Here is a 14,456-nt window from a genome sequence, read left to right as displayed (position 1 = left end):
GGCTACAAGAGGATGAAACAAAAGCTCCTTGGTTAGCAAAGCTATTTCATGGTGTCCGTTCATAGAATTTTGTTACTAAGATGGCTCTGAGAACCAAACCTGTGCTGTTTTTCAGGTACAGCTTCATCTAATCCTACATAGCTGTTGAGCATAAAACCTTTTTTTGCTGACAAAATAACAGTATTTTCAGAAATAGCCATCACTTGGTGAGACAGTAGGATTGTCTCTAGCCCATAGTTCTCTGCCTCCTGGCACCAAATCTTGCTGGTACCCACATTTAAACGTGATCAAATTGTTGCACAGGAGGTGAGCTGTGGTTATTTTCACTCATGTATTTGTGTCCAGTGGCAAATTAAGATGACTTCACTTGGTTTAGTTGACTCTTAATATAGGTTTACCATCAGACTGCATGCCACAGCCAGGGAGTCTGCAGACAGGCAGTCACCACAGGTCAACAGATGCAAGATGTACTTTGCAGTTATCCTGTTTTTGAACCAGCAATTGGACATTAACTGTGTTTCATAATCCTTCTAAGTCTTTGGAAGTATGTACTCTATCAAGATGCACAACACAATACATGCTCTAAAGCATTTGTGATTCTCAATCAAGTTCCTGGATTCCTGTTTTGCTACCCCAAATGTAAAATTAGCTCCATCGTGTTTTGGGTTTTTTTTTTCCCTTGTTGCCCACCAATGTAATATTCTCTTGCAGACTCCATTCCTTCTTTTTGGCTTTTTCTTTTTTTAATCTAGGTTTTGGTTTGGTTTATTGTGATTGTGTGGGGGTTTTTGTGCTGTTTTTTTCTTTTTTCTGGAGTCACTGAATCAGGAATACCTTTCACATCCGCCCCTGTGAGCTTAGCCAAGGCAGATGAACAAAGATCTCTTGTTGTACGCGGCTTTCTCAACAACTCGGGGCACTGTTAATATTGCCCTGTCAAATCAATTTATTTCAGAAAGAGAAGCAGCACCTGTCAAGGGAGTACACTGTCTGATATGCTGGGTGCTTCGGGGGAAGCTGGCCAAGCTTCAGACGACAAGCTTCATTGCCTGCCCCATCACCTGAAAACTTCTCGTTTTCTACGCTTTGCAGTAACATGTTATACTGGAGAGAGTCCTGCTCGAAACAGTCATTTCACAAGGGCTTGGGAATTGGCTGCAGAACAGCCTGTTACATTTTAGTTACCGGTGTTGGAGGTGGATGTCGATGTGAATTGAAAAATAGATTTTAAAGTTCACATTAGGATATAGTGTCTGGTGTGTGCCAACTTTCTTTTTCAATAAAATCACTTCTCTTGGTGTCTGAACTGTCTTTGGTCTGACTCTACAGAGTGGATCGCTAAAATACTTCATCCATTATCTTTTGTGTTTGCTTTGTTGCTCTCTGTGCTCACACTTGCGTGTGTCTTCAGAGGAAGATGAGTATTTTTCTTAGAAAAAGAGTACTTTGCAACATAATCAAGTTTTAAATAATATACAGATTTTCCCTGGAGAGTTACTGATAAAATACTTCCCTTGAGGCTTTTTGAATCAGGATTCTATCATGTTATGGAAAGTGATTGATTTAGGGATTTATGAAAGCGGGTGATTTAGGGAGTGGAAAAAGTTAAATAATGAACAAAGCGTTACTCTTGGTTCATCGTTTGTGCATGTTTCTGTTGGAGCTGGGCTTCCTCGGATCCTCCCAACTCTGCATTTTGGAGTTGAGAGCATCTTACAGATAAGCAATATTAAACTGGTGGATTCCTCTGATTGTACATTAAAGCCATGAAAAGCCTGTTTCAGTTTGGATGAAGAGTCAGGTTGGCTGTCAGCAGCAAAAATGCTTCTCACTCATCCAGTTGAAGAGCAGAGGAAAATACTCCATGGTGTCGGGATCTCCAAAAAGCCCAGGGAGGGCTCCTGGGCTGCCTTGCCAGTCTTGTTTCTTTGTGTGTGTTTTTGTCATTTTAGCCGGCTGCTGTTGGAGTCTATCTTCGGTATGGCAGGCAGGGAGGCCTGAGAGGTAATGATTTTCAGAAGCACTAGTAGGGAACTTGCTGCTGTACTTGTGTGGCTTGTGAGTGTGACAGGTAGTCGGACTCGTCTGATCAATAAGGTTTGGTTTGGAAAATCTGCCAATGGATTACGGAGCCTGTAGTATTTGCTGCATAATGCTAACAGATATCCCCATATTTATTCAAGTGGCCATTCAAGTAAAATTTTAAAAACCACAAACCTAAAACGAACGCCAAAAAAACCAACCTCTAAACCAAACCTGTTATAAAGTACTTGTCTCAAAAAGATATAAACCCTCCCTATGATCAGAAATGTACGTTCTCTGTCCATTCACTTCAGTAATACTCTGAAACAAACCTACTCTGACTTTGGTTCAAAACCAATCTGTGAATGTGCCAAAAATGTGATAAATGCTAATCAAATGTAAAATAATGAATCAGCTGTGACATTTTATTATGGAAATTAAACATCATGCAAACCCTTGCCTAAGGAAAAGAAATTGTCAGGAAAAATACTAATTTTCATGTGATAATTAAGTTTTCTTTGCTTTTCATTTCCATGTGTAATAATGTTTTGGTTTCACTTTTTAGAACAGGCATTTATTATGAAAACCATTTCAAGCAGGATTTAATTTATGGAATTGAAAAGGATTGCCACTCCCACTTCATTGTAGGACGATAGAACTGCATGTAGGGAACGGTGGTGCTATTTTGGGGGTCAGAAAGACCTTAAAGGTTGAAAAACTAAATTGCCAATGCACTTTACCACAATCCTTCCAAGCAAGTGTGCTGCTCTTCAGTGCTGTGATGCCCCTTTTGCTTGCCAATTCTGGAAGTCTTGAGTGTTGGTGAATTGTACCTGTTAGGAAAAGCTCCTACAACTTGTCATCTCAGGGAGAACCTCAGTGGACTGGCTGGCCTGTTCTAAGGGCGTATTCCGAAAGGTGAAATATTAATAGTGGTTTTATTAATAATGAAACCTTGGTTTGCTGGGTGGACCTCATGGGGCATGTATGGAATTAGAAGGGATCTTTCTAGCATACTGTGTCTAGTGTCACGTGCTCACAAGCGTATGGCATAGCCCCCTTGTGAACTTCTGTGCTGTGTTTTATGAGCAACAAATGTCTCTTGCGTTTCCCCTTTCATATACATCCTTCCTAATTTCCATCTCATTTCATCCAGCCAGCTATGACCAATCTTATTTTTGTTGCTGTTTGGTTATACTTATCTTCCTGCAGTGGTTTTCACCTCTTTGTTGTATTTGTAAGTGACAATAATATCCCTTTTTAGGTATAGTGTTGCCAGTCTGGGCAGGTTAAGTTCTTTCCATTGAGACGTGTAAGACGGGATCTCTAGTCTTTGTGCAATTTTTCTATGCCCCTTCAGTTTGAATTTACCTTTCTTGAAAGTGAGTGACTCCTGTTTTGCACAGTATGTCAGAAATAGTCTAAATAAGGTCTTAAGGAGTAGTATTAAACAGATGATCAGTACTCACTCTTAACACTTCTGCTGTGATTATCTTTATTTTTCCATCCTGAACTGATATTTGCCTGTTTCATGGTTGTATCACAACCACCTTGTAGTCAGTTGTTATGCACAGAATTTTCTCCTCATTCCTGTTAAAAACTCCTAGTTGCATGCAGAAGTTTTTATTAGTCTCCAAGCGCATGACCCGCCACTTCTGTTTCACTGTATTTTTTCTGTATCTGTTATTCATCAAACCCATGCAATCTCTTCTATAGGCTAGTGCAACTCTCCTGTCTGGGCAGGGTTTCTCAGCTTTGAGCTGTCAGATGGCAGATTTCATCAATGTAGTCTTACCTTTTGTGTAAGTGTTACTTGTTAAAATACGAGGTCAGGTTGGCGTCAGAATTTGTACTTGACGTGACAATCCCCAGTAGTAACCTCTGTCTCAGCTTGACTTCATTCCTTGACAGTGCAGATGTTTTGAGTGCATTTCTTGGGAATATTCCAAAGTGCTTAATATTTTATCACTTTCAGATTGCAGTGTTCAGAAGCACTGCCATATCTAGGATGGAGTACACAGTTTTAATAATATTATTACATTATTAAATAAATGTATACTATCTAAAATAAGGCTATTTAGTGCAAAAGTATCTATAAAATTGTCTTTTAAATAGTCCTACTAGTCAAACAAAATACTTGCACAGTTATACCTGTAATATTGATTAACATGAGCAATGTCCTGATAGCCTGATCAGTATTATGTTCCGTCAAGCAGATGTGTTAAGGATGTCCTGAATTTGGCCAGGTTGAGCAGGGCTAAGAGCAGGTGTGGCATGTAATTTTGAAAAAAGCTGAGCACGCTTTTATATCCCCACAAACGATACTGCTTGGCCATTTCTGATGAAACCACTGCTGGCATCCGTATTACTTAACATTTGAGTTTTCATACCACAGGCCCTTGAACTAATGATTCTTTCCCTAACCTTTCCTTTACTTGGGGTCTCTCTTCAGCTGGAAATGTTGCGGACTCTTATTTTTGACACACCATGGGTGATGTTTTCTGTTTTGTCATTATCTCTTGTTTAGGTGTCTTTACCTGCCCTGATTCAGTTTAAGTCTCAAAACCAGGACACTATCACAGAATTTAATCCCTCAAGTCAGATCATTCTGTGAAAGTTTTCCTTAGCGCTCTCTTCAGTCGGCAAGGCAGCTGAGAGGAATGGGTTTTGCTTAGTTGAGATATTTGTAAAACTCAGGGACTTAAATTCTTCCTTCCCTTAAATATCTGATCTTGTTGTTCTCTTTCTGATTCCCTTAAGTGCAAACAGAAGATTCCATTCCTCATGTATTGGTTCTTCCATCTTCCTTGTCCTCAGCAGGACGTTCACGATTGCTAATGGTACTGTAATAGCACACTCGGGCTGTGCCTGCTGCTTTCTGGAGGCTTCTGTTGACACCGGTGGGAGAAGCAACAAATGTAAACAGAGGGAGGTCATCCACACTCTCTGACTAGTTTGCAAATTATTGCAATAGATGGGAGGGTAAAGAGGAACAGAGAAAGCCATCTGCCAAGGATTGTAGGACAGCTCACTAGCAGATCTGCTAGAGCTGATTTCTTTATCCTGTCCAGGAGCCATATGGCATTTCATCGGGTCTTGGTCAATTCTTTTTTTTTTTTTTTTTTTTTTCTCTCCCCCTCCACGACCTGGCTATTCTCACCCATATGTTTTTTCTTTACTAAAAAATTAAGATCTGAGTCTTCAGTTCACTAATCTGTTTTTTTTTTTTTTAAATCTCTTTCCGTCATGCTTCTGGGCAGGTAATACGGTTTGCTACTGCCTGTTTATATAAGCACCAGAAAGTTTTTGGCAGTTCAGAAAACAAGATTTCCCTTTGTAGTACTACATTTGGTATCATCTTTGAGCATGACATTTTTGGCAGCATAGAGGAAAGTAAGTTGGAAATGGGTCTTTGCTACTTTCTTCTTTGTTACGTTATTTTTTCTGTCCTGTTTCACTGTGATTCCTCTGTTTGATGCTTTGATAAAGTTACTTGTGGAGTTTTTTTCTGAAATTCTTCAGCTCCGAGGAAAGGCAGGTGAAGGCTCGGTGTGGTGCTGTAGCTGGATAGAGTATTTTTGGCCTTCTATCACATAGATAAAATGAAGAAGACCACTACTAAAAAACCTAATGGCGTAGGCTGTCATCTCTTTAAACACTTAACAATTTCTGTTGACAAAGTTACTCATACACTGTAAAGAATCAGTACTTTGAGACAAAGCTGCTTATGTCTCCCCAACAGGTACTTTGTATTTAGGTCTGTCAACAAGGTATGATTACACAGTGAATGACTGCTGGTTGCATTGAGAGTACTTAAATATAACTTCTGTTTTATTGAAACAGATGATCTGTCACAGCTTGTCCACTATACCGTCCCAAAGTCAGTGTTTTGACATTCTCCAGACTGGCATTTGTAAATATCTGGTAAGTACTGTTTTGTATCCTAGGTTAACTTCCTTGTGAGAAATGTCCTAACAGTCTCATTAACCCTCAAATCCCCTTATTCCATATATTTCATACGTAATTTCAGCATTTGCAGAAGTTTCAACAAGATTAGTGGAGTTTTAAAAAATATCTAATAACTGTTGGTATCGAAACTTAAAGGGATTTTTTTGCTCTGATTCGTGAATAGTTAGTTCAGCTTGTTTTAAGCCAGGACAGCTGTAAAGGACAGGCTTCTTGGTTTGGGTTTGGTTTGCTTTTGAAAAGAGCCACTCGCAGCTTTAGATGAGTTTTACAGTCTGTCTTCTCATCCTGATGGGGACGGCAAAGCCAGAGCTGGGTAACAGAACTGTAAAGGACAGAATTTGCAGTTACCCGTGATGCTGCTGGCCGAGAGGGAGGACCTCTCTGTCCTTTCGAGATGGTTTTGTGATCTAGCAAGTATCCACAGTTCCCTGTATGAGCCCTACTGAAAAATTACTAGACCAAAGCTTCCATAGGGAGTGGCTTACCTATAGCTGTAGTCTGAATTTTTGGGGCTGGATGTTGACTTAAATCACAACTTTTAAATCAGCTTATGCATTCTACTACACTGTCCCTTTGAGAGCAGTTAAGTGCATTTTTATAGTTGATGAGGCCCAACTGCTCTAACGAGATGATGACACCTAACAGGGAAGAAAGGCACCATGTAGGCAATGTCCTATAACTTCTGTGAGCGATCTCATCTGCTGGATTTGTATACATTGAAATGTCCGTGTTCACATCACCTTCCAGACTGGCTGACCAGCCTGTTTCAGCAGCAGCGTTGGCTCATTTGATCTTCAGGAGGCTTCTTTATATGCAGACATCCATAGAGCTCACTACCATTACTTCCTTTTTGCGGTTGGCCAGGAACATCAATATTAGTTTTCATTAATTAGTGCCTCAATGCCCTGTAGTGTTCAGCAGGGTTTTGGTGACAGTTGCAGTCCATCTTCTGTCACGCAGGAACGCCATCCTTGTGCCTCTGCAGCTGCCTGGTACAGGGCTGACTTGGGACACTGATCTGCGTTCCTGGCCCGGAGATACACTGGAAACATTTAGAAGTTTGAACCTATCATTGTTCTTTATCTCTTACCTCTCATGAGTAATCCGTACCAGTGAAATACATTCCACATTTCTGTAGCTTGTACTTTATTGATCTTTTTCTAAGGATTTCTAAAAGAAACAGCTGATCTTGGTAAGTGAACCAACCGCCTCTGTCAGCTTTAAAACAAGGTACTTGCAGGTGAGCAAATTAGGCTGCTCTAAACCTCCTTAAATTATTTTTGTAATAAGATAAATAGTGCCACATTAGCAATGCATGAATTTTTTTTACAGCCTTAGAGCACAAAAATCTAGGATAGTTACTCAATAGTACTTTAAAATTTAAACTGCTTTCTAATTCACTGCTTCTACCCCAAAAAAAGAATTTTTTCTGTATTATTTATCATGCTTATAAAATCCTTACTTTAGATGATGTTCTCATTTTAACAACAGAATAGGATCACCCCAGCTGTGGGCCCACCGTATGTTTCATTAGGTTTAATTTCACTTGGCTCGTAATGCACTCATTCCTGTTGAGCCAGTTGGATTTCTAAGGCGACTCGTCCCGATGGCCGTCCAGTAGAAGCTTTTCTTTCTGGAGAGAAAATCCGAGTTTCCTTCTACCCCAGTGACTGCTCGCTGGCGATTCAATGCACGAAGGGCTGCTCTGTCCCGTGATGTATGCTTAAAAGGGAAGACCTGTTCTCTGCAGAAGATGGATTGCTCCTGTACCAGCTTTCAGAGCAAGGCTCACAGCAGCAGTTGTTTGGTTTTTTGTAAAATACATTTGAGATGAGTGTTTATTTTGAGGGGATGGAACGAAGATGCCGGTTTAACCTTCTGTTGGTGTATGGGTGGCGACTTCTTAGGAAAATGCAGATTTGAAGAAATGCAGTGGTGTGTAGAAGTTGGAGAGAAACAAAGTAATATATGGCATGATGGGAAAGAGATTCATTCGGTTCCAGACGTATTTTTATATCAGCAAAAAACCCTTGTGTATAAAGCGGTGAACTTGGGTTTTTTGTTGTAATACAGGTTGGATTGGTCGTAATCCCCGATAGCACAGCTGGATCTGTTCTATGTGCCATAAATAAGCTCTTGGATCAAGCCTGCATCCTAAGTGAAACCCTGCACAAGTTCTTAGCCTCCTGCTGTTACAGTCTTCTCTACTTTCTGCTAACCTTAGACAAAGAGGATGCAGAACATGTACAGAAAAGGTAATGCTGCTTTCCTTACCCTGTCCATTGTCTCTGCCTTTGTACCCACAAGTATTTAGAGATGTAAAATGAAAGGATCCCCCCCCCCCCCCGCATCCCCCCGATTTATTTTGCTGTGTTTTGCTTACTTCAAAACAGTACTTTAAGCAAAATGGCTGCAAAGTTAGCTGGAATTATTTAAAACAATAACTGAAGAAGGTTTCATCTCAAATTGTTCCAGTTAGATGGCAGAACCATCCTGACTTTAGAAAGGTGGTTATTTATACCTTAATCTTTAGCCTTTAGTTTCATTAGATACATTGAAAAGCAACATGCAAGGGATTTGGCTTTATAAGCTTGTACTCTTAACTGACTTGATATTTCAGCTTTAACAAAACTTCTCAGGCGTCATTTTTATAGACTGCAAATCCATTTGAATTTAAAAAACCAAAAGCTACAGATACCAGATTTAAATAAGTTTATTTACCTGTATAACAGAAATGTCTTTAAATAGTTTAAACTTCAGATTTTTTCCTTTAACTGTTCCATATACATGAAAGTTGTTCAAAGCTTACTTAAAATTTAAGATGTGTTTTTAAAGCCGGAGTCTTCCTTTACTTACTGTACTTAATGACTTGCATATCACAAAAGCTGACTCCATTGTTTGATTTCTTATGAGTCTTAAATAAAGATTCAGGTGTACCTGAGCAGTGACTGGAACAAAAACCTCTCCCCAGCATCATCAGGCAGAAATTTCACTGTGGAAGAGCTTCTAGCAACATTTGTAGCTCCAGGGCAGGACCTTAAATTTTCTCTAGTGCTGTACATAATTTTAGAGTATTTGCAAGGTTAGCATCTTCTGGTACAAATTTTCTGCTTCGGCAGTAATTACGGTGAAGGCAATTGGCATGGCTGAATTTAGAGAGAGACAGGTTTCCTTGTACAGCTGTGAGGCTGGCTGGCAGAAGCACACTTGAAATGCGCGTCCTGGATCGTTTCAGTTTTTGTTCTCTCTTTGCTCTCAGGGACATGCTGTGGGGATCGTGTATTTCTGCATTAGCGCTCCTGCCGCGGCTGCTGAGGCTGATGCTGCAAAGCCTGCAAGTGAGCAGGATCTGTCGGGAGGAACTGCCCGTTGTCGCTCAGCTGCTTCGCTTGCTAATGCAGCACGGGCAGCTCAGGAGCCATATGATCACCAATGAATTCCTGGTGCAACAGATTATCAAGGACATCATGGTATGAAACTTCTTCTTGTCTCCTGCAGATCGCAAGGGTATATACAAGGTTTAAAAATTATTGCGAACACAAAGAGCAGATGTTTAGCAAAACATAAGATACGATTGCCTTTTATTCGTCTTGGAAGTCCAGGCTGCTACTTGTCCGAGCTCCCGTGGTCACTGCACAGGCGAGAGTTCTGCAGTTCAGCTCACACCCAGTCCAGCGGCCCTGGGCGGCAGCCGGCTCCCTGACAAAAGGCCCTGGAAGGGGATTGCCTACACGGCCTGTCCGAGGGAGAGCTGTCCCAAAGTAACAAACTAGTCTCTTCTGTACACCCCTGCCCTGATAAACAGGCGTACAAAGATGTTATTAACTCAAACTCTCTTCAATATGTACAGTGCAAAATACTCTCTTTCAAATATTGCAAAACCCAGCACTTCTGTTCACATGTCTACGTTCCAGTGGTCTCAAGACTCGTTTCTTTCTTCAGAAAAAAAATCTGAAGCTGCCTTCACCCAAAGCTCTTACACCCTCTCTGCCCTCAAAGCTAGTATGTGCCACAGGTTTGACTGCGCCAGCCACACCTGTCCGTTACTAGTGTCTTGAAAGGTCTGTTACCAGAAACATAACCTCAGGGGTGGTAAAAGCAGGTGTCAGAGAGTATTGTGCAGCTTCTCTAACGAGACCGAGGGGGTTGGGTTCCTTTGGTGTTGAAAATGCCTCAGCCAGTTTTTGTGATGTTCTGCTGGGTGTGGGTTGTGTTTGTTGTTGTTTATTTTCTTTAATCACTTAGGAACGCTGAGGAGAGAGAATGACTGGACTGTGGGCTGTGTTGGTCTGTTGGTAGCAGTCCTCCTGTAGACTGGGGTATTCAGCTCTCCTGCTTTAGTAGAACCACGCTCGCTCATTTGCATTTTAATTGACTATAAATTGCAGAATTGGAAAGTAGGCAAGGCACTCTAATCAAGAGTAAGGAAATCGCATCTGGTGTAATTCACACACTTCACGATGTAGCACTGACTTAGTGTCCCAACTACTAACACTTTATTATTTTGGCTTTCACGGGCGTACCGTGTTGAAATGTATAAATGGGAAGAATAAAATCAGTGTGTGGAGATGAACAAGGCCATCTTGTAGCTTTACCAGCGACCTGATTAACTGTAAAAACAAAGCAAAGCCTTGCAAGTGCTCTTGGGGAAATTGAGTTTAACCATTTTTTTCCCCTTCTTTCTAGACGCTGAAGAGCGGTGAAGTTCAAGAGCAGTGGCTGACGGACCTCCATTACTGTTTCAACATCTATCTTGCCTCTCACCCCCAGGGGCCTGGCCCCATCAACGCCGTGTATTAAAGAGGTCGAACTGCATTTATTGTAAAGCATTTACTTCTATTTAGTTTTGAATGGGAGATGTTGGAACAAAGCTTGTCAATTTTTTTGTAAGTGAAACAGAATAAAAATTTTACAAAGAACTGCACACCTCGATTGCCTCTCTTATCAAGGGAGTCGACATTACTGGGAACTGTTTTAGTAGATGCGGTGGCCGCGGTGGGGAGCGTTAAAGAAAATCCAGCCTCCTTGAAGCCTTTTAGGTGCTTACAGAGAAATGGACTCGTATTGACTCCATCTATTATTCTGAAGCATCATATTAATTAAAAAATTAGAATTACGTAATACCAACTAGAAGAAAAAATAGAGAACACTATACTTTAAAACTAAAGTAACATTACTTTATTTTTGCTGAGTTTATATTTTTCAATACTTTGTGCAAGGTAAATACTGTACACTGGCAGCTCCAAAGCTATTATAAGGACAAGTTCTCTTTTAGAATCGGTCCCATCTTTTCTTGCTTTCTGTAGAAACTTTTTGTGCCCATATAAAAATAGTTACTAATATGGAAAAAATCGTTGATAAACTCAAAGGGTAGAAAACACCCCCCTGACCATTTCCATTGGCTGTGGAAAGCTATTTATGCACGGAGTAATTTTGGTCAACATCTCCACTTTGCCTTCCAAGCTGATAGCTAGAACTAAGAAACAATTGTTTCCTTAGGAGAGAAGTGGAGCAGGAAGGCTGCTCTTCTGTTTCTTTTTAGCTTTTGAAATACGCTGCTTAAATTTGAGGTGAAATGGAAGAGCAGCCTTCCCCAACTGTCGCATCTTTCGTGCGGTTCCGCTCGCCTTTGAAACTACGTTTGAACACGTTCAAAATTCCTACTTTTGACAACAGAGAATGGTGGGGAGCCCCCGCAACTCTGTCCTAGTGCTGGGCTTAGTGCTTCGTTTGCTCTTTCCAAATGCAATTCAGATTTCATCCTGTCAGTAAATAAATTAACAGTTGCATTTAAAAACTAATTTGTACACAAAATAAAACGAGTCCGACCCCTTAGAAGCCTGCTTGGCGTGTCATGCTGAGATAATACAAAATTCAAAATGTCTTCAAGTTTAATATGTTGTAGATGACTTGTACGTTACACAAGCTGACAGCTGTACCGGAAGGTGCTTTTTAAGTTCCGCACAGTCAGTTTTGCTTAGTGCTTGAGTCTTGGATTTTTTGATTTTGCAGCAGTGGTTGGTCTCATGTTGTATGAAAATTGCTTGGATTTTCCCATGTTCTCCAGCAAATTAACACACTGTAGGTTGTTTACTGTAAAAGAACAAAATGGTTTTGATGAGTAACTCCAGTGGATAAAAAGTTTAATTTACGCTGCGTTCTAAATTTCCTGAGCAATGAATCTACCAGGAAAAGGACGGGCCTTTTTCCTGACATCTCACTGTTGGTTACCTGTGATAGAGCTGGGTTTCTGTGGCAGGGGTACAGCTTGCACAGAATGCTACTCCCTATGTTTAATGAGCTTGTAATTACAGAGCTCAACTTGAGATGTACCTTCCTAAACAAAGGAAGGTTTCCAGGCTGGCGGCTCAGTCACTAACGCGGCTCTTGGCTGAGTTTGCGGGAGAGCAGCGAGACATTTCGTGGAGCAATATTTAGCAGCGTTGGGAACTGGGTCATTTCTAGAAGGTGGGGAAGGCCAGGCCAGGGCTAAAGCGAGCACTCTGAATTATTAGAAAGCAAACGTGGATGTCCCCAAACCAGGGCAGCCGAGTGCTCTATTCAGCTTTGAGCCTGGCTGAATGTTTGCACTCATTCAATATTTTTATTTACTGTAATGTGCTATAAATAATATGTGTGCTTTCCTGGTTTTGTAGAGATTGGATACAAACATTTCAGTGCTTTATCCCATTCTAGCCAGGGTCATCCCAACTGCAAATCTGAATGTTTCATTGAGGGTGTGAGCCCAGCACGTCTTAAGGACGTCTTTCTAATGCCAAGAATTGCAAAACCTCCCCCTTTACAACTTACGAACACACTTTAATGGCCACAGTGAAACAACCAAAAAAAAGTTTTCTCTGGCTGGCTGCAGAGAGCATCTTGAAATATCAGCTACTGAATTGACAGAAGGCACTATTTAATTAAAAAATATATATTTTAAAAGGAACATCTTTTAGGTTCTCAATTGGTTTTAATCACAAAAGTCATAAAGGCTGTGTTTTCCAGAATATTTTTGAGCATGCGTCCGATGTCTGTATATTCCATCGCATGCTCCTTTCCTGCCTGTCCTCCTCTGCCCCCTTTACTTATTTGTACATTTCCTTTCAGTACCTTCTGCCCCCACTCCAAAGTGTTTCATCTGCTCGTGCCCAGAAGTGAAGTGAGTTTGGTGTCAGTCCCTGTCACAGATTTGTCACCGTGTGCTTTTTCCCTGTCTGAGCATTAAAAGCAGGGCTGCCAGTCAGCCTTCACCTTCCCAGCTCGGCCTTCTGTAGGAGAAGACTCCGAGTGAAGAGCCCATCCTGACCTGCTCCAGGCACCTACGTCAGAAAGGGAGTCTCTGGCATTAGCCACTGACAGCTCTGAACTTTTCCAACAAACGTAATGTTGTCGCGCACAAAGGCAGGCAGATGAAAAAACACGTTATTGTCTTTAAGTCAGGGCTAAAGTTCCCCGAGCTCCTCTTAGGTGAATAAAAGTCGGTAGTGTTCTAAAGGAGCTGGGCAGAGTTCCTATCACTGTCCTATTCGTCACCAAGTTATGAAAGCAAAGGACACTGGAACCTCACAAGAAAGCCTTTTTATTTCAGAAGACAGGGAGATCTCTTGTCCCGAAAAGCTAAAGGAAAAGAAGCTTTATTTGCTAAAGCTCTTTTAAAATTTAGATTCATGGCTGTATGAAGAGGTGGCAGTCAAACACCTGTCTGGGCAGGTCTCTTCATTAAAACAGTTTTCAAACGCTGGAAGAAAAAAGCCTGTCTGATAATGAGGCAGAAACTCGGCTAACTACTAACGAACGCAAGGATAGGCCTACTGACAGGTTTTGCTTCTGACTTCAGAGTTTTCTTAAACTAGTTGGAAAATGTATTTTACTTCCCTTTGCAAATTACCTGAACTGCTGGCTCCCTGAAGCATTTGCTTTGTTGCTCTCAAGCTGTGGCCTGTTTCGGAACTACCTGTGACACAACCATGAAGACCAAATGGCCACCCAGGCACTAAATCTTCACACAGTGAAGGGCTGACATCGCCACAGCTCCCGTACCCGAGTTAAGTGCATCATACGCTTGAAAAAGTTTTAAAAATGGCATTTAGAAAAGCAGTAGCAGGAGAGATGACCACGTACTCTAATGTCATTTTTAAGCTACCTATCGATGCTACACGCGTAAAGGTTCCAGCCTTTAATGACCTTGAGAATAGTTTTCCAATCTCTGTTCTTTGACGCTATTCTGTTTTACGTGGAGTAGCCCCATCTGTCTGCCTGACAGTCCTGATCCCGACAACCCTACTTGCCCCGATACCGGTTCCATACGTAAAATTTCAGTTAAAACACAACTAAGACTTTCCCAAGGAAGAGCCGGTAATGACTACACGGCAAATAAATGCGTGATTTCATTAGCACCTCAAAACTTACTGCAAGTAAAATTCTGTGGAATAATTGAGGCTCTGTGCGCAGCGCAGGAACCCCGT

The 14,456-nt window shown here is 41.2% G+C and overlaps 2 protein-coding genes across 2 annotated transcripts in view; one reads left to right on the top strand and one right to left on the bottom strand.

Moving 5' to 3' along the window:
- The window catches only part of TEX10 (testis expressed 10), a 54,653-nt gene extending 43,735 nt beyond the window's left edge, over positions 1–10,918 (top strand). Inside the window, exons 12-15 of the mRNA XM_074146335.1 lie at positions 5,866–5,946; positions 8,065–8,246; positions 9,251–9,461; positions 10,678–10,918. Coding sequence (XP_074002436.1) covers positions 5,866–5,946; positions 8,065–8,246; positions 9,251–9,461; positions 10,678–10,791 — 588 coding nt within the window. The 3' untranslated portion in view covers positions 10,792–10,918. The remainder of the gene's footprint in view (positions 1–5,865; positions 5,947–8,064; positions 8,247–9,250; positions 9,462–10,677) is intronic.
- A 231-nt stretch (positions 10,919–11,149) lies between these two features.
- Positions 11,150–14,456, bottom strand: part of INVS (inversin) — a 92,044-nt gene continuing 88,737 nt past the window's right edge. The window contains exon 16 of the mRNA XM_074146383.1: positions 11,150–12,084. Within this exon, the coding sequence (XP_074002484.1) occupies positions 11,969–12,084 (116 nt within the window). The 3' untranslated portion in view covers positions 11,150–11,968. The remainder of the gene's footprint in view (positions 12,085–14,456) is intronic.

Source organism: Numenius arquata, chromosome 4 (genome assembly GCF_964106895.1).
Source record: "Numenius arquata chromosome 4, bNumArq3.hap1.1, whole genome shotgun sequence".
Lineage (NCBI taxonomy): Eukaryota > Metazoa > Chordata > Aves > Charadriiformes > Scolopacidae > Numenius > Numenius arquata.
This window is presented reverse-complemented; position numbering and strand designations above follow the sequence as displayed.